This window comes from Nanorana parkeri, unplaced genomic scaffold (assembly GCF_000935625.1).
Source record: "Nanorana parkeri isolate BGI_ZX_2015 unplaced genomic scaffold, ASM93562v1 scaffold500, whole genome shotgun sequence".
In the NCBI taxonomy this organism is placed as follows: Eukaryota; Metazoa; Chordata; class Amphibia; order Anura; family Dicroglossidae; genus Nanorana; species Nanorana parkeri.
The window spans coordinates 91446-111839 of record NW_017306768.1 but is presented as its reverse complement, the minus strand read 5'-3'; the positions used below and the strand labels follow the sequence as shown (position 1 = coordinate 111839).

The 20394-nt window shown below is 39.2% G+C and overlaps 1 protein-coding gene across 1 annotated transcript in view; it reads right to left on the bottom strand.

The window, feature by feature from the left end:
• Positions 1 to 13586: 13586 nt before the first annotated feature.
• LOC108790764 (dystrophin-like) overlaps positions 13587 to 20394 on the bottom strand; it is a 75331-nt gene continuing 68523 nt past the window's right edge. The window contains exons 6-7 of the mRNA XM_018561105.1: positions 17450 to 17543; positions 13587 to 13627 (exon numbers count right to left, since the gene is read on the bottom strand). Coding sequence (XP_018416607.1) covers positions 13587 to 13627; positions 17450 to 17543 — 135 coding nt within the window. The remainder of the gene's footprint in view (positions 13628 to 17449; positions 17544 to 20394) is intronic.

Genomic DNA, 20394 nt, shown 5'->3' with positions numbered 1-20394 from the left:
TCACCCATCCATGACTTGTTTGAATCATCTTTTTTCAATTTTTTTCTCTATTACTAGAACGTATTCCTAGTCTCAAGCTATGCTGTACCAATAGAGAAAAGCAGTTCTTAGTTTAGAGGTATTCTCAAGCAGATTAGCAGCGGGGGCTGAAAGGAGGTGGATTCCCACCATTAGGCAACATCCCCCAGGGCATTCTCAGCCTCTTGTGTACTATTAAAATTCCTTTAATAGATATGCAACTGCTATAATAAAGGAGTAATCATTTCTGGATACTATGGTGGTGATTTTCTAAAGGCAAATAGCCTTGCTACTTTGCAAGGAAATTTTAATTTACAAGTGCCTTAGCTTAGTGAATGAAGTGAATTTCTGCTGACTTACATCTTCTAATCATGCGTAATCATTTTTTAAAATTGTTTTACATGATTGGGAACTCTTTGTAAAGTGAATTTTCATTGCATTCACTAAGCTAAGGAAAATTCCCTTGCAAAGTGAATATCCTATTTGCTTATAATAAAACAATCCCTAGGTATTCATAAATACTTAGAGGATTATTCACAAAAGAGCCAAATGATCCAGCCTGATATTTCAGCTTGTTTCTGCTGCCTGAGCCCTTCAGTTAATTCGAACCGTAGAACTACTGTACGGACTATTCACAATAGCCCATACAGCAGCCGAAGGTAGCCGAGCCGAACGCGTATGCTTTAGCTCGGCTGAGCCGTAGGGACACCTGAAGTGGGAAAAAAGGTCGGCTGAAGCCGGCTGATCTCCCCATGAAAGACAACAGCTGAGTGGAGCCAGCCATAATGTCACAGCTAATGTCACCACTAACTCCGGCCAATTGTTTATATTTTGCCGGTATCTGTCAAAATGCCATTCTGCGGCGGGAGTTCGCCGCGAGTGAATGAGTTGGCGGGCGGCGTACCCTTTACTCATTTACAAGGGGGCGCACCTGGGTGCCCATTTATTAAAGGGGTACCCCAATGTGAATAAGCCCCCACAACCAATGCCCCAGGGCTTGTGAGGATGACGCCCTTGTCCCCATTGGCAAGGGGATGAGGTGCTTTTCCACTGGCGACCCTCCCAGTGCTGAGGGCATGTGGCCTGGTATGGCAGGGAGGGGGGCGCTCTCTCTTCCCCTTCTTTCCTGCCCTGCCAGGCCTGTGCTAAGATCAAGGGTCTGGTTGGGAATTTTAGGGGGGACTCCATGTCTTTTTTTCCCATTTTTGGGGGTCGGGTTCCTCCTTAAAATTCCTCACAGACCTTAAGGGCCTGATATTACTTTGGGGGGGAACTCCACACACTTTTTTATTTTAACTTGGGGTCCCTCCTAAAATTCTTACCAGACCTAAAGGGCCTGGTAGGATTTTTAGGGGAACCCCATGCTTTTTTTTAAATGGGGTCCATCCTAACTTTCCTACCAGACCTAAAGGGTCTGGTATGGTTTGGGAGGGAGACCCCATGCTGGGTTTCTTTTTTATTATTTTCTTAACTTCTCTTAATTTTTCTTTTTCTGTTACAATTATTTAAATCATTTGTAAACATTTTTTTTTTATTGGTTTACATTTTTTTCTATTCTGCTCGCTACCTCGGAGGTAGTGAGCAGAATAGTTGAGCTGAATGCCACTCGGTGGCATTCGGCTATTCACTCACTGCCGTTTGTCCCCTATCAGAATAGGGGACAGCCGATCCAGATGTTGAGTCGAAGTTCTTCTGCACTCCGGCTCAGCCGAACATGAAGAGCATGTCCGGCTGACCGAAGACAGCCGATGTACGGCTGAAATCAGCCGTACAAGGCTGAAGTGAATAGCCGAACGTTGTCTTAGGCAGCTAATTGAAGAACTCTTAGACATATTTGTGCACAATGGGAGGAATTTATCAAAACTGGAGCAGACAAAGTCTGGATCAGCTGTGCATCGCAACCAATCTGCTTCTCTCTTCAGTTTGTTCAGTTAAGATTTTAACATGAAAGATAGAAGCTGATTGGTTGCTGTGCACAGCTGCTCCAGATTTTGTCTGCTCCAGTTTCGATAAAAAATTCCCCTCACGTCTTCCGAAAAATATACCATACATGCTCTTGAAGTGCACTGAAGCATTTATGAAAAGAAGAAAAGGAATTTGCATGCTCATCATGTAATTGGGTTTTAAATTCTTGTTTTCCTAACAAATGTTTATAGAAATTGGCAGAAAGCATTATTAAACTGATATATTGTCATTATTATAATTATTGCAACTTGGAAATGGATGCATAAATCATACAATAACCAAAATTAAGCTTCAGTCAAAACAATCCTAACGTGCCTTTTAGAGCAACAGAGAGTCAGTGTCCTGCTTGTGCTAGTTTCTACCTTTCAGATTGAATTATTAACATATAATGTACATCCCTGCAATCTGTTAGCTCATATTGTATATCATTAGCAGAACTGTTACCAACAGATGGACCACGTAAAGTTCATTAATAATGAATATTACATTCTGGAATTGAGCAAAATAATTTTCATGTATGTGAAGCTAAAGGGGATACAGAAAATACATAGCTTAAATTATTACAAACTTACATGGCAGCAGATTTTAAAAACTGAACACTGCTTCACACAAACCTTAAGTCGTGAAATCAGGAAACTGTCATTCTAACTTTAATCTAGTCTTTTCAACTATGTCCACATTCTAATCTGCATTCTGAGTCCATTCTCCCCTAAACTCTGAAAATTGCCATTGTTTCATGAAAACTGGAGATTTTAAAGTAGGCATGAGATCCTGTCTCTCAACAATAGTATCTGTGATAAGCCACCAATATATTTCTTTATTGGATGAAGTTCTATCTCTCAGAGACAATGGTAACATGCACACATAAATCAAGGAGAGGCAGCAGAATTCAACTTTGACTGCATTTCGCAACTCTGCCTACAGTGTCCCCTCAGAACTGATTCTGTGTGGTGGTTATATCCTGTAATGCACTACAGACATTATTGTAATAAACGCTGGTGGGCAGATGCCAGTTTTACCTATGGTTACATTAGTTAGGTAATGTAACTATAAAGCAGCATTTTGTCTGGAATGAGTGCAAACTCAGAGTATCTATACATAATGGATGCCAGGTCTGCACAACAATGTACAGTCTATCTCAAAACAGGTTCATCAGAGGCTACTGGAGGTCTAGTTTTCCTTATTTGAATACCTACATAAGAACAGCATCTTGAGTAACTGACATGCTCCTAAGATGTAAGTATGCACATATGCATAAAAGTACTGGGTAAGCATAACAAGCAGGTGGATGGCATTTTCAGAAGTTGACAATTGCAGTCCCATGTTCCTTTCTACAAGTGTTCTTTAAATCTATATCTCATTACACATATTACAACTGCAGATAACCATTATGCCATTTAGCTTCCTTCATTTATGTTGTCATACAATATTTTACCTACTACATTATTGAGTGCACCGCCAATAAAGTATATATCAGAGTAAATATTACTCTCTCAGATAGTGTCACTTCAAGCGATTCCTTTTTACATGATAACCCTTTTAAGTCATTGCTTTGTGAAAAAAGATAACATGGAAGCATGAGATGGCTATGACCTAATGAAATGGGTTTAGTCAAAGGTTAAATCAAGTATGTTGTACTAGCAGTTTCAACTGATTCACATCTAATGTTTCTCCTTATTATTATCTCTCTCATTTATCAAAAGGCATCTTTGTACTCTCCACAACTTATAGCTTATAATGATTTTATCTTTTTTTTTCTCTGCAGTCTCATATCAGATCTTCCTGAACAATGGTTTCTCATTATAAAAGTCAAGCATGAAGTACCTGCCATACTCTAGTTTTTAGAGTCTGGAAAATGGTTTTCCAGAACTGACAATGGATTTCACCTTTGGCAACAACCATTAACAAAATAATTTGTGCTACATTTGAAAGACCGTAAATTCGTAGTTTTCAGGCAACATACTTCACATTCTTTTTTTTAAATTATCTTTATTTATAATTTTATCTTTATAAATTCAAAAACATATAAAACATATACATGTCAACACAAACAAATGTAAGAAAAAGAAGAGAATTTCCTGAATTACCAATATCACATAACAAATATATATACAAGACTGACTCCATAGATCATGAATCCAGCAAAAATCATACATGTAAATATGTCCCCTGTAACCCACAGTTCCTCCAACATAGAGGAGAGACCTTTTGATAAAATTTCCCTAAATAATATGGAACCCGATACTACCGGGTAAGCACCTTATAATTGGTTTCTTGAACTCTGGAATCTATAGATGAATTATGGGCCTGCGCTAGTATTTGGTCCTTCTGTATGTCCGAAAAAGTCACCCCCATGTGCCTCTCCCATTCTCTCATAAAGTACAAAGAACCTATTAAGCTTATTTTCAATAATAAGTTAAAGACCCAAGTGGCCTAATTAGACTAATATGTTCCCGAAGGAAGTTACTGAGTTGTAAGTAGCGCCAAGCATCTAAAGGAAATGTGCCCATTTTCCCCCTCAGTTCCCCCAATGGCATAAGAGCGTTCTTCACCATAAATCTGCCCAAATGAACAGCCCCATCCACCACCCAAGTCCGAAAATATAATAAGTGCTCTCCTGGTAAAAACCAGTGGAAACCACCAATTGGTGCTAAAGGGGATATATTAGGGACCAATTCTCCCCTTTTATTTACTGTATCCAATACCTTTAAAGTGTGTATATTCAGGGGCGATACTGTGGCCGCCAAACCTCTACTGGCCGATGGTAGCCAGTGGGCATTAGCTACATTTATTACCGGCCATATATTTTTCCAACAGAACCCATTGCTTGTCCTTCTCATAATACTGCCAATCTAGTATCCTCTGTAATGCAACAACCTTATAATAAAGAGAGACATCTGGCAGTCCCAAGCCGCCATTTTGTTTGCTGTGCCTCAAAATATCATATGACAACCTTGGTTTTCAGTTACTGCACACAAATCTCAAAAACAAACTACGTAATTGTTTTAAAAAAATGGCGGCAATCTAATCGGTATTGACTGTAAGAAAAATAATATTCTCGGCAGAACATTCATTTTCAAAATATTTATGCGGCCTAACCAAGTAAATGTGGTTTTATCCCAAGAGCCAAGGTCCTTAGTAATCACTTTCAACAATGGTACATAATTAAATTCATACATTTGTCTCAACGAACTTGAGAGTTCAATTCCCAAATAACGAAAATGCTGTGAGGCCCATTTAAAAGTGAATGAGGATTTCACACTATGACTAACGGCCAGAGATAAATTTAATGGCAGAATTTCTGACTTGGAATAATGAATCCGAAAATTAGATATTTTACCACATATACTTAGTTCTTGTAGCAGATTAGGAAGGGATATCTGTGGTTGAGTAAGGAAAAATAAAATATCATCAGCATATGCTGATAATTTATGTTCCTTATCACCTACTCTAATTCCATGTATGGCTGAATTATTTCAATTTCTAGTTAAAAGGGGTTCTAACATTAATACAAATAATAAAGGAGACAATGGCCATCCTTGTCTCGTTCCATTTTGTATAGTAAATGGGGAAGATACTAAGCCGTTGACTCTTACCCTAGCTTCTGGTTTACTATAAAGTGCTGCAATTCCCTGCCTTATATTCGGTCCTATTCCAATTACCTTTAATGTCTCCTCCATAAACATCCAATCCACCCTATCAAATGCCTTTTCAGCATCTGTTGACAATAAAAGGCATGGTGGAGAAGCCAAACTAGCTTCTATCCAATGAATCAGATTAAGAGCTCTATTAGTATTATCGCATAATTCTCTTCCTCGTATGAAACCTGTTTGATCTGGATGTACCAAGGCTGGGAGGAGACCTCCAAGTCTATTGGCCAGTATCTTTGAAAAAAAATTCACATCTGTATTAAGAAGGGATATTGGTCTGTAATTTTGGGGTACAGTAGGATCTTTGCCCTCTTTAAGAATTACTGATATATATGCTGACAGAAATAAGGGTGGTATAGGTTCTCCAGAAATAATTTTATTAAATAATCTACACATATGGGGGCCTAATAGCAGTAAGAACTTTATATAATAAGCTTTCGTGAACCCATCAGGTCCCGGACTTTTCCCGTTAGGAAGGCTTTTAATCACTGATTCAATCTCCTGTACTGTTATAGGCCTATCTAACTCCTCAGCCTGCTGGGCTGACACTTTTTTGCTATTTTCCATCTCCAGGTGCGTACGTATAAATGAGCGCTTGTTATCTATAGATATTGGAGATCCTTCTCCCGGCAGATTGTAAAAAATAGCATAATATTGCCGAAAAAACCTCCAATATCTTAGAAGTATGTTGGACCATTTCTCCCGAAGTAGTTTGCAACTTTGATATACATGTCCGGGTTCTTTGTTTTTGTAGTGCCCTTGCCAACATTTTACCACATTTATTACCATGTTCATAAAATTTATGAGATATATAGATGTATATATATTTATTTATTTTCTCTCTCTCTCCTCCCCTTTCTCTCCTCTCTCCTTGGGAGAGAGGAAAGCAATGCTCGGCTCTCTCCACTCCTCACTCACTTGCCAGCTTCTGAGTCTGCTCTGCGTTCTACAGGTCTCCGTCAGAGTGTCAGATTACTCAGCCCTCTCGACCCCCTTCACTCAGATGCCGGACGGGTCAGTTAACAGCTGGCTTCAATCCTGCTCCAGCCTTCTCATCAGGACAGCTCTCTAGACGGGTGCAAGTGTCCAGCATGCACATCCTCAACTACTCATAGGTAAGTCCCGCCTCCATACCGAGAAGTCTACCACTTCACATTTTTAAACAAATCTAAATAAATATTTGACATTATGTACACTGTTTTAATATGTGTATGTTGGGCTCGAGGGTACATTAAACAAGGGAGAGGGCTTACTTAGTAGCAAGTAGGAAATAACAAAGCACCTTGTGTAGTTTTATCACTACACAAGGTGCTTTCCACCAGCATTTCACAGCAGTGCAAGATGGGTTCCACACATTCCAGGGTCAAATGCTAGACAGTGCATCCTCTCAAGATGTTTCCTTCACCACACAATCAATGGACAGGACCTCACAAGGCCATATGATTACTATTTATCTACTAATCCCTTCCCAGCTAAAGTCAGTTAACAACCACCCATCCCTCTCTCCAGGCCTCATGGAGGGGAAACTTGCAACTCCTATCAAAGAAGGTCATCAAATCTGGTTGACTTTTCATTAACATCTCTTTGCCTCACTCTTTCTTTCCAGACCTTTACCAATTCTGTATGCATGGTCTTTTTGCAGCCATTGTCAATCCCTTTCACTTGTACAAAGCACATGCAAAGCAATAAATAAAGTCTTCAAAACTGTGTTTCATTAAACAAAATAAGCATTTGTTTACTAAAACTTTTTTCTGTAGAAGCATAGACCTCAGTTACTTGCAACTTCATGATTTAGGTATCACAAATGGTGGCAACAACAGAGGAACTTTCTGCACAATCAATACCAATACAAATTAGAAAACTAAACGTGGAGAGAGGGAGAGAAAGAGGGAGAGGGAGGGAGAGAGAGGGAGAGAGAGAGGGAGAGAGAGAGGGAGAGAGAGAGAGAGAGGGAGAGATAGATATTTTGGTAAAAGAAAGTATGTTATGGTGTCTGCTCTTTACAGGACTTGTAAGTTTAATGGAATACAGGTTCACTAAAAAGTCCTAGACTGGTATTTTTTTGTATTTTTGGCCTCAAGTGAAAAATCATATTGCTAATCAACAAAGACTGATGTCATGATTTTCTTCCCACATTAAAAAATTAGGGGAATCCACACATAGTACTGCACCCCTGGAAACTCCCCCTGGGCATAATCCCATCGTAAAAAACCTCTAATAAAAGAATGGTATATTCAGGCCTACAAATCCAGAGTACTCTGCTGCTCGTTATTAAGAATAATCTAACATTATGAGGGGAATTTATCAAAATTGGAGCTGGCAGAACCTGGAGCAGTTGCCTATAGTAACAAATCAGCTTCTCTTTTCAATTTGTTCAGTTAAGCTTTCAAAATGAAAGACAAAAGCTGATTGGTTGCTGTGGGCAGCTGCACAAATTCTTTCTGCTCCAGTTTTGATAAATTCCCCTCTCTCTGTTATAAATATCAACCTACAGATTAAACAACTGTTTTCTGTGCATGACCAGGCTAATATGTTATGAGTGTGAAATTGAGAAAAGTTATCAGAATTCAGACTATATAGGACATCATAGAATATCTTTCATCTTTAAATCCATGGCAAACCTCCAGAACCCTCCAGAACCCTCAAGTTGCTTAGGATTGCTATTATCTTACACTGTAGTCTGGCTCAACTGCTGTTGAATTTGCAAGATTAATTACACTGATGCTACACTTCACTTCAGATTAGATAATAGTCTCAAGGTAAAATGAGAAGTCAATTAAAAAGCTGCCCTTTGGAGGTTTACAATGATGTATACATTTTCAGTTTATATTAATGGCAGAGCAAGCTGCTGATTATGAGCAGGCATCATTTTTCTTTTAGTGTAATACATTTTGGATGTAATAATATAGAGCTAGACACAATTCCAATAAAACTCCTATGGAAATCAATATGATTGCCAATGCAGTAATGGCCATGCAGAAACTGGCAGTTTGCATATTATCATGTTGAAATACCTTAACACTGTTTAAAATTATTATTCAATATTGTGTACAGTATGCATTTACCACATCTGCAATATACAGTATGCATTAGCTATGATGTGTGTGCGGGATACCCTGGTGTTGCTGGACTTTGATGACAGATCTGTCAGTTTTTCTGATGATGGTATATATTTTCTTTGGTATTGGTGTAGAAATCATTTTTTGGGGTTTTTTTTTTTTACAATAAAGTGGTCATCGAGGGCATTGTGACTTCTTTTATGTTCTTGGACATTAGTGCGTAAATCAGATTTTGAAGTTTTTGCACCACCTCTGTATGTGAAAAAAAGCTTTTTCCCTTAGCATGGTATCTGCAGACAGGTGTAGATCCATGTTATAATTAATCAAACAATAGGAAACAAGAGGTAGCATTTTTTTTTCCTTAATAGTTCTATAAAATAACAGTTTAACGGTGGCCATACACTGTACAACCCTCGCAAGACTTTTGTCTTGCAAGGGTTGTAAAGTAATTTAAAAAACGTACGATCTGCCCATCTTGGACAGGCAGATCGTACTTGCGATCATCGCAAGCCCGCCCCACTGAGGGGTGGGCTTCTGATGACTGCAATGCTGAACGGGCAGTGTGCGCGTGCGCACACCGGCCCGTTCGGCAGTTGTCGAACAAGCACGCCACTAACCCGCCGAGAATAGTACGATTCTCGGCAGGTTTTCCAGCCTGCTTGTTCAACGGAAGACGTGCGATCGTACAGTAGAAACGGTCGCACAGCTTCCATACACTTTCCCGCGATTATCGTACGATAATCGTACAGTGTATGGGCACCTTTAAGCTGCCCATACACCTTACAAATATCGGCCGATTTTCGTATGCGATCGTGTTTTCCACTGAAATTCGTGAGGTTGATGGGCAGTGTACAACTACAAATACTGTACAAGCGATCGCCTTTTGTCTAACCAGCAGGTTAGAAAACTTTGGTCGATCCTATGATTTTCGCAAGGTTGGTGGCCTTTCCGTACGCCAAAAGTCGAACGATTTACACTGCACATGCGCAGACGAAAATACGTGCGGTCGATTACCGCAATTCGTCCAGGTGCTTTCTTTTAATTACTGCTGATCCAACCTTGCGATAATCGGGGCAGGATGGGGCCGGCCTACGAAAATAAATGTGGAATGGGACCATCCAATACTGCATCTAGGATGTGCTGAATCCTGTAAACTTGTTTTAGTCAAACATTAATAAAAGATTTAGCTATTAAAAACTGTTGATGCATGTGTCTATTAGTCTACTAACAAAAACAATGCATGTCCTAAAAAAGAATGGGGCCTCTTCTTGATATGCAAAGTGGTTAAAGAGATATTGATCAGGAAACATTCCAAAACGTCAAAATTTGGCCTGGTCACCAAGGCTTCTATGGGGAGGGTTTAGCACAAGGGTAGGCAACCTGGGCACCCCAGTTGTGGTGAAACTACAGATCCCATCATGGCTCTGGGAGTCCTGTCTGTGACTGTCAAAGTCTTGCTTCCAATGCACTCACAACCTGAAGTCTTCGGGGGTGGTGGGTGGGAGGAGGGGGTATCTCTCTTTCCATAGTTAGGTAACCTATTAAGCCAGCTGAATCCCCCAGGTATTCACCAAGCAAGCATTAACTTTGTAGCCCTTCCACTCAGCCATTACTTTACTTCAGCTAAAGGGTTTTCAGTTACAGCAGTACAGCATTCATTTTTCAATAACTTTAATTTACCATAACTCTCGCCATAGAATCAGGAACAATTTGCTACAGTAAAGGTGCCATGTAAACTAGTTTTCTCAGGAGGAAGACCTAGATCAGTGATGGCGAACCTTGGCACTCCAGCTGTTTTGGAGATACAAGTCCCATGAGGCACTCTGACAGCTATAGACATAACTCCCAGAGGCAGATGCATGTTGGGATATGTAGTTTTGGCACAGCTGGAGTGCCAAGGTTCGCCACCACTGACCTAGATTAAAGCTAAACCACATAGCTCCTTTATCATACACTGCCTGGCCAAAAAACACACACTTTCATATTTCATTGGACCGCCTTTAGCTGTGATTAAGGCATGTATTCACCATGCCCTTTTTTTGATTTTTATGCAATGTCACAACATTTATTTCTGCCCAGAGTTGCATTAATTTTAATTAAGATCTTGTAGTGATGATGAGAGAGTTGGATCACTGTGTAAAGTCTTTTCCAGCACATCCCAAAGATTCTCAATGGGGTTAAGGTCTGGACTCTTTGGGGACTAATCCATGTCTGGAAATGTTGTTTAATGCCCCCTAAACCACTCCTTCACCATTTGATCCTGATGAATCCTGGCATTGTCATCTTGGAATATGCCCATGCTACTAGGGAAGAAAATACATTGATGGAAAAACCTGGTCATTCAGTTTTACCCAGGTAGTTAGCTGACTTCATTTTTATGCACATAACATTGCTGATCTTAGACCTATTATCCAATGTAAGGCTCTTATCCATTTTATTTAGTATTTTATACATTTAGAGCAGCCAAATGATTTAAATATAAATGCTGATTGGTGACCTTGGCATTCACCACTTTGCTAAAATGTTATGTATCAAAGCAAAATGTTGACTTTATGGGGTGTTTAGAAAAAATTATAAAATGTCACAATGCAAGTTGGCACTATATTGATCTTGCAACCTCACCTGAAAAGAAAACAAGCATCTGTATAGTCAACTTTAACATACTGTCATCTTTTTTTCTATCTACAGTTGACACGCAGTGTTAATGGAAAAACATACACAGCTGTAACTAATATTAAATCATTTGTTGTGTGTGTGCTGCTGTCAAAACATGACAAAAGGCTAGATTTCTGGATTAATGGATGTTAATGTTGATAAATAAAAAAAGGCTGAAACTTGCTATTGTGCAGAATGTTTCCAAGGGATATCTTCAGCGCTTTCTCATACATCTTTTTTTAGTTAATATTACCCCTGCTCTTTTCATTACTTTTCCCTGCTGGTGTCTTACAGCATGCTGTGAATGACCTCCACAGATTGCTCAAGTTTTATGCAGAGAATACATTGATTCTGAAAGCTTTATTAAATAAGTTTGTTGTTTAGCTACTTCCTGATGTCAGCTACATTAAAAATAAAACTCATAAAACTGAGCTATGACCTTCAAAAATCTAAAACCGCAAAGTGATTTTTTTTCTTTTTTTTTACTACGCAGATCCAAAGAATGCAGTTTCACTAAGATTTTAAACAGCAACTACTGATAGCAAGTACAAATCTTCCTAATGTGATCCAGGGAATGCTGCCACTATGCTTGGGTTAGAAAGCCCACTCAATAGTTTTTGATACTCCATAATCAGTATGGCTGTGTGGATATACAGCAGCCTCTTTGCTAGTTACCCTCACTGTCAAGGTTTTCAGGAGACTGGGGAGGAAAGAATGGGATTTGGATGTACATACTTTTTTAGCATGACCATGGATCCTTTTTTTAGAATGACCATGGATAAATATACTTAAAATAGGGTGACCTTGGTGGTTAATTACAGAGAATTGGTGTAGATGGAAATTTCCTCTCTGTAGAATAAGGTGTCCTGAAAACACTAGAGCAGGGATGTCCAAACTCTGGCCCTCCAGCTGTGGTGAAACTACAAATCCCATGAAGCATCTCTCTCCAGAAGTCATGTCTGTGGCTGTGAGAATCTCGCAAAACTCATGTTCGGCCGACCCGAAGTGTAGAAGGAGTTCGACTCAGCCGATCCAACATCTGGATCAGCTAAGGTGAACCTCCGGCAGGCTACTTGCTGCTGTTCGGTCTATTCCTATAGATGCCGAACAGCAGTGAGTGAATAGCCGAATGCCGCTAAGCGGCATTCGGCTTGGCTGTTCTGCTCACTCCCTCTGTGGGACCAAGCAGAACAGACAAATAGTTAAAAAAGTAGAAAAATAAAAATGATTGTGCGGAGCTAGCAGTGACAGCTAGATCCGCCCAACAGTTTTCTATTGGCCGGCGGTTCTGCTGCCGTAAAAAAAATAAAAAATAAAATTTGGCCATAGGAATGCATTGCTAGATTGCTATTGGCTATTTCAATTTGCAATAGTCAATAGCAAACTAGCTATTGTACCCGCCCTCTGCTGCTGTCAATCACTAGTGGGGACCTGATGGAGAACTGCAGCAGAGGGTGGGCACAACAGCTAGTTTGCTATTAGCTATTGCAAATTGAAACAGCCATCAGGAATCTAGCAATGCATTCCTATGGTGAACACATTTTTTTTTATATTGTGACACGGTTCCGTGTCAGAATAAAAAAAAAAAGAAAAAGCAGTGTTGCCAAGTTCGGGAACTGTACGGGCTATAGTGAATAGCCCGTACAGCAGTAGAACCGAAGGGGTCCGGCGGCCGAAGCTAGCCGAAGGATCGGCCGAAGCTACGGCTAGATCCCTTAGCTGCTTCGTGAATAGACCCCATAGGGTTGGTAACCTATATGAATTTTATAAGGACAAAGAGCAAAAGAGAAAGAAAAAGAAAAAGAGAGAGAGCGAAAGGGGTACAGGGAAACAGTATATGTTAGTAACAATTCCTATCAATTTGTGTATGTATTGCTTATAATTGCCATGCATGCATGTTTATGTGTGATATTCTGTATTTAAATGTGTTCAATAACTCCAATCAAGCCAATGAAGCCTTTACCTGACCAATATAACAAGTAAAATTGAAGCTGCAGAGTGACTGAAGATGATGTTTGCTGCACTACAAAGTGAATAAGGGTAGTGTGTACTAGGCTGGATAGAGAATGAAGATAATGTTTTCTTTAACACAGAGTGAATAAGGGTAATATGCACTATACTGGAGAGGGAAGAAAGATGACATTTGTTGCACTACAGAGTAAAATAAAAAGTAATGTGCACTAGACTGGATAAATAATATGTAAAGTGTTGTGTAAATGTGCTGAAGAGTAGCTAAAGATTATGGGTGGTACACTTCAGAGAGGATAAAGGTAATGTCCACTAGAATGGGAAGAGAATAAAGATGATGTTTGTTGCACTACAGGGTAACAACTGGATAGAGAATGAAGATAATATGTAATGTGCTGAAGAATACCTAAAGATGATGTGTGGTACACTACAGAGAGTATTAGGGTGATGTCTACTAGCCTAGAGAGAGAATGAAGATCATGTGTGATGTGCTGCTAAGTGAATGAAGGTCATGCATGATATAGAGCAAAACAAACTGCAATACGTGATGTACTGCAGGTTGAATAAAACATGTGTTGTGGAGTAGCGTGCATCTATTTATTATAGGCTCTGCCTCACAAGTGTTGAACACAAATCTATATTGGCAGTTAGGCAGATGTCAAATAGATGTCAGTCAGAAGAGCAGAAGGTGCATCTCCAAATAGGCTGAATGGCAGTAGCTCTGGCATCTTGAATTTATTAAATCACATTGTCATATTTTTATACCTTCTCCATGACATGTTATGTACCCAGCTTTGACAAGTTACTAATTAACACTCCTTGATTATATGACATAATGTGGAGCATGCATATAATGGTCATCAAGAGTTAGGATTTGTGGCAATTACTCTTGCTAAATTAAACAATGGACAGAACAAGAACTAATTTTGTGGAACTGTATGCTTCATAACCTATTAAAGTTATGTATACTTGAAGGCAATTTATTTCATATCCAATCATTATGATCATAATATAGTATGCTAAATACCTTCCAGTTGCATATCCATATTTATTGAGGAACAATGAGATTGTGAAGTCATTTACTGTTATAAGGTGACAGGGCTCTGTCCCTGTCTCCTGATTGCTTTCCTCTATTGTCACTATGTCATACACACTTCCGATAGAGACAAGTGACCACCACAAAACACATTAAATATACATGATCCACTGTTTTCACCATCAGAAAGCCCACCCTGGGAAATGCCATGCAGATGCCACAGGAGTTTTTGCATGTAGACAGGATTTGGCTGAAGAAAGGCTGCAGGAAATTCAAAACACTAAGGAGTTTTTTTCACAAAGCTGCCAAAGGCAGCTGAGTGAATAACCCAGCCGAAGTGAAGTGAGCCGAACACAATTTGGCTATTGAATCCAATAATGATCTGTGCTTTAGAAAAACAAACCTCCCCATGTGGATTGTACAGCTGTGCTATAAGGTATTAACCCATAAATATGTATACGTATGCACAGTGCATCAATCACCTATAACATCAAGTGGGCTGTGCTAAAAGGTATTAACCCTTAGAGTGTGTATCAAGTGCTAAAAGGTATTAACCCTTAGAGTGATGCATGCACTGTGCATCAATCACCTAAAATAGGGATGCACCGATACTTTTCAGATACCAGTGCCGATACTTGGCATTTTCATGAGAACTACCAAGGTTGCAGCGGTTGCAGCTGGGACCTGGCTCTGGTGCTCCACCAATGTCCTGAAATCATTAGTCTATATTGTTTTAGAAAAACTGTCACATGACAATAAACAAATATGTATTAGTACTTGTACTTGTAAGTACTTGGGCAAGTATCAGTACTTGTACTTGCAAAAATGGTATCGGTGCATCCCTTTATTTATATTTGTATTTATAAAAACAAAATCATACATTAAAACAGGAATGCACAAATCCCAGGAGCTCCGTATGATCCTTACAAATGACAGCTGCCTCCTAACTTTTGAATTTTGCTCTTGTCTAGTCTTGGAGCTCGAAAAGTATCTGTACTTGTACCGAGTACGGTACTTGGTATCGGTGCATCCCTAACCTAAAACATAAAGTGACTTTATAGTTTAGGTGATTGATGCACAGTCTATAACCTGATACACACTGTAAGGGTTAATACCTTTTAGCACACTTGATGGTGATTGATGCATCACTCTAAGGGTTAATAAATTTTAGCATTTGATACATATTCTAAAGGTTAATACCTTTTAGCACAGCACACTTGATGTTATAAGTGATTGATGCACAGTGCAATTTGGCTATTCACGTACAAAGGCTAAAATCAGCCGTACATCGGCTGCCTTCGGTCAGCAAAAACATGCTCTGCATATTCGGCTGAGCTGAAGTGCAGAAGGAGTCTCAGACTCAGCTGATCGAACATTTGGATCGGCTGAGCCGAAGCTCCGGCAGCTCACTCGCTGCTGTTCGCCCCTATTCTCATAGGGTCCGAATGGCAGTGAGTGAATAGCCGAATGCCGCTGAGCGGCATTCAGCTCGGCTATTCTGCTCACTATGGGGTTCCCCCTGAAATTACCAACCAGACCCTTGATCCGAGCAAAGGTCTGGCAGGGTAGGCCACATGCCCTTGGCACTGGGAGGGTGCTTTTCCAAGGTCGCCCATGGAAAAGCACCTTGTCCCCATGTTGATGGGGACAAAGGCCTCTTCCATACAAGCCCTGGGGGGTTGGTTGTGGGGGTGTGGGCAGGGGGGGCTTATTCACATTGGGGTACACCTTTAATAAAGGCTCACCCAGATGCAGGCCCCCCCTTGCGAATAAGTAAGGAGTACTTGTACCCCTACCTATTCACTAAAGGGTTAAATGAAACGTTTTAAAAAGAGGCCAGACTTTTGAAAAATCCTTTATTTGAAAAAACAAAACAAATGATTTTTGACAAGTCCTTTAATTAAAACCCCCCTCACAAAAATGGATCCACCGACGTAATCCTAAGTTCAATCACAACGTCCAGCGTTGTCCACGACAACGACGACTCGTCGAAATAAAAAATACAAATAAAAAATAATTTAAAAATGACGCCCGCTGACCCGACTGCACACGACCAACTCCCGCCGCAGAATGAAGAATCTGACAGATGCCACAAAATATAAACAATTGGGCGGAGCTAGTGGTAACATCACATCATGGCAGGCTCAGCCCAGTTGTTGTTTAATGACAGATGAGCATCCCCACGTCATTTGAGGACACTGATCTGTCATTACAACTGGGCAGAGCGAGCTGTGGGATCGAGGCTGGCTCTGCCCAGCTGTCATTTGTGTGAAGAACAGTCGACCTTCGGCTCCATCATAAATAATCCTCTAAGATACATTAGAGGATGAAAAAAAAACTCCAAATATTTTATTACAATTATTACTATTCTTCATGGTATACTGCATTAGCAAACAACATGTCATTTAGTTACATCTATGCAAGAAATAAAAAAACCATTAATATAAAGAGTGACACCTTAAACACAGTGTAGGACAACAATACATGCAAATAAAGCTATATATTCAGTTAACATAAGCAGCAGGATTTACTTGTATTCAACTACAAAAACAAAGTGCTTCAGATGTTTTGTAAAAAAAAAATACAAATGGAAAAGGAAAAATGCTAATTTTAACATACTAAACTGAATATTAAAAACATAATATATTCTCCAATAAATTAATTTTATTATGTGCAATATTTTAAAATGAATTGTTACTATTTTGAGTAGGTATATATGGGTCCAAACCATTATCATTCCAGATTCTAGGAATGTAGGACTATTAAAACAAATTACCTAATATACAGTACAATATCACTTTAAAATATTTGTTGCTTTACAACAGAAAATCCAAATAACCTCTGCAAGCCAATCAGAAGCCCTCTGCCAGCTGCTTTAGGGAGGGCAGTTGATTCTTTAGAGCTTAGTAAGGGTTAGTCATCTCTTCACTGCTCAGGTGACTTGCAAATATCACTGAGGTGGTAAACCAGGACATGGCCCTTATGTCCAGATAAAGTTATAAAGTATTGCTATTTTGGGATTAAATTGATAACTATACTGATAAGTAGAGCTCAGTGATTAAACAGTTTACATTTGGAGGCTAATAATGAAAACTTACGCTCAAGTCTTTGTGGTACCACGGGCCTTTGTTTTAGTTTTTCAAGTAAATCATTTACTGAATTCCACTCTTCATTCAAATCATATAATTGACTCTGTTAAATGCAAATAAAAGTTATTTAGCTTTTAGCACCAATATTTTTTTCAACTATGTGAACATTATGTTAACAATATATTATGTCATTGGGTATGCTCTTAAAATGCAATTTTTACAACTGAATTAAATAAGTGGGAGTTTCTACTATTTCTAACACAAAGCCTGTGTAACTTACAATAGCCATGTTCATACACATTGTTTTGTTTAACTATAATATTGCTGATCTGACAACCATTACCTGGGGGCTGCGATAAGCAAATTTTGTTATAAAGTTGAAAACAAAGCCACCGTTTTTACTGGGTGCAGACCTACTGGAAAATGTTTGTTTAGTGTGAAACAAAAAGAAAAAACAGATCAGCTGACAGCTGCATGTCTCTGGGCATTCCAAGACATATGCCGATAGTGCCTTGCTAAACAAACCTCAATGTAAGTGGAAACCCAGATTTATTTTTCCTGTCTAATCAGTATTGTTATTTTTGAGGTGTCATCACAAGGGGTATCTATACAGCACATAATCATGCATGTTTACCTAATAACCACTTGACATATCATTCATTCAGCAGTTGCCATCTCATTTAGAGGCACCAATGCTTTGATTAAATGTCAACGGGTACTAAATAAGCTAATTCAGGTAAGCAAAATTCTACTGGTACAAATAATACAATTTCATTTGAAATAAGCCAAACACATCTATTCTGAACAATTTAAACATGACTCTTCAAACAGCTCTACCTTGTTGTTTTATTACACCAGCCACTTGGGAAAGAAGCACAAACTATACCGAACTGTCATAGCTCATTGTCAGATGGCAATTTATTTCCTCCCTGGCCCAGGAGAACAAAGAGAGGCTTCATACATTTACATTCCCCTTTAGAAGCAGGTATTTACAAGTCAAAATGCCAAAAAAGTATATTCCACTCAAAATATAAAGAAAAAAGTATATTTTTATGTCAATCAATAGAGACAAACTTGAAATTGACTATTCTGACTTTTAAATGCACATGCCATATTCATTCTTCTCAGTAAACTTAGAATTGCTATGAACATTGCATTCTTTTAAAAGGTCTCTTTTGGGAAGGTGAAGTAACTAACCCAAGGTCACCTAGCTAGAAGATGATATAGAAGAAGCACAAATTATTTATGCGATAAAACAAAAATGAATAGTCACTCACTTTCTTACATGTCTGGGTAGTGAATATTTTTTCTAACTTTAGTTTGCTAACTTAGACATAAAATGTGTTAAAAAAGTGGTGGTAACAGAGAGAGAAAATATTACTCTAGGTAAATGGATGTATAAACAGGTTTGGATAAATAAGCCTGCACTACCCTACATAGTTACATAGTTAGTCAGGTTGAAAAAAGACACAAGTCCATCGAGTCCAACCTATAGAGATACAAAGAAAAAAAAAAAGAAGAAAAGCCTAAACAGAACACTATGCCCACAATTGCCCTGTGCGTGCATATTTGTATGACTGTAGCAGGATGAAGGGAGACAGGGAGATGAGATGACAACACAGCTTTTCATTAATATATATATCAATATATATTAATATTAAATATATTAATCCAAAACAAGACATTGTTATGTGAAGCATAACATCCCCAGTTATTAATAATGCAATCATTGTTAGTGCACAAGAACCCTTATTCTTGATTGATGCAAAAAAAGATCCTGCAAAATGTACTATACTTTCTGCACATGCTGATACATTTATTGGGAAGGTCACCAGTGAGTGATATTTGACTGTGCCCTTTAGTACCATGTTATTTTAGATAAATAGTACTTGTGGTTTAGTAAAGGTACTAATACAGGGTTTTACTGTGTATGGTCATCTTAAGATTTAGGCTAAACATGATATCCTTAGCTGTATGTTAGGAGAAATAGTATTATGGAGTTTCAAAGATGACTATTATATTAAATAGAACTTGAAATTAGTTTGACCCTTCTATATGGTTATGGAATCCATATTTTCCACATGCAATGGATATTTATTGAAAGCCTTCCTTTTCGAAGATGATTTAATCTCTCTCTTAAATACATTGTTTTTCTTTCCTCAGTAGTACAAGTTACTTCATACAACCTTACATACCCAAGTAATAACTCATATGGTAATCTTTCTGAACTGACATTTACATAAACGTCTGCCTGTGAACTGCACGTGTATTAGCATTACTTGATTAAAAATACACCTTGCCCATTGAGAGCAAATTAAAGGAGAACTATGGGGTTAAGGCTTTTCCCCATAGTTCTCCTTAGGGTAACGGGAGGACACAAACTAGCGTCCTCTCGTCACCCTAGGCTTAGTATACCATGAGCTGTAGCTTCTGCTCGCGGTATACTAAGATGCCGCAGCTGAAGCGGATTCTGACAATTATGTCTGATCCGCCCAGCTGCGTGACTGACAGCTGGCTCTGCTTATCCAGAGGCAGAGCCAGCTGTACCCACCCCCTCCCCCGTCCATTCCGCCAGTCAGCGCTGGCGGATCGGAGCGGTGGAGGGGGGAATCCAACCCCTCCCCTGTTACGGCAGAGAGCCGTGACAGGATCGAGAGGTGAGTGAATGCCGGTATGTGTCCGCTCACCTCCAGATCTACTGAGCCGACCTGTGACAGTTTAATTGTCACAGGTCGGCTAGAACTATGAGGTGAGTGAAAAACACTCACCTCATAGTTCTCCTTTAAGAGTGCCTTTGCAAAGTCCCCCGAAACCAGTAATGCTCACGTTAGCACCACTTCTTTGTTGCTCCTGACTCCATTGCAGCCAAGGACAATACCCAGTGCTTCTGGGTATGGGAGATCATTTGACCTCCTATTATGAGACAGTGCTCAGGTCTAAGAGCCAATTGTTAT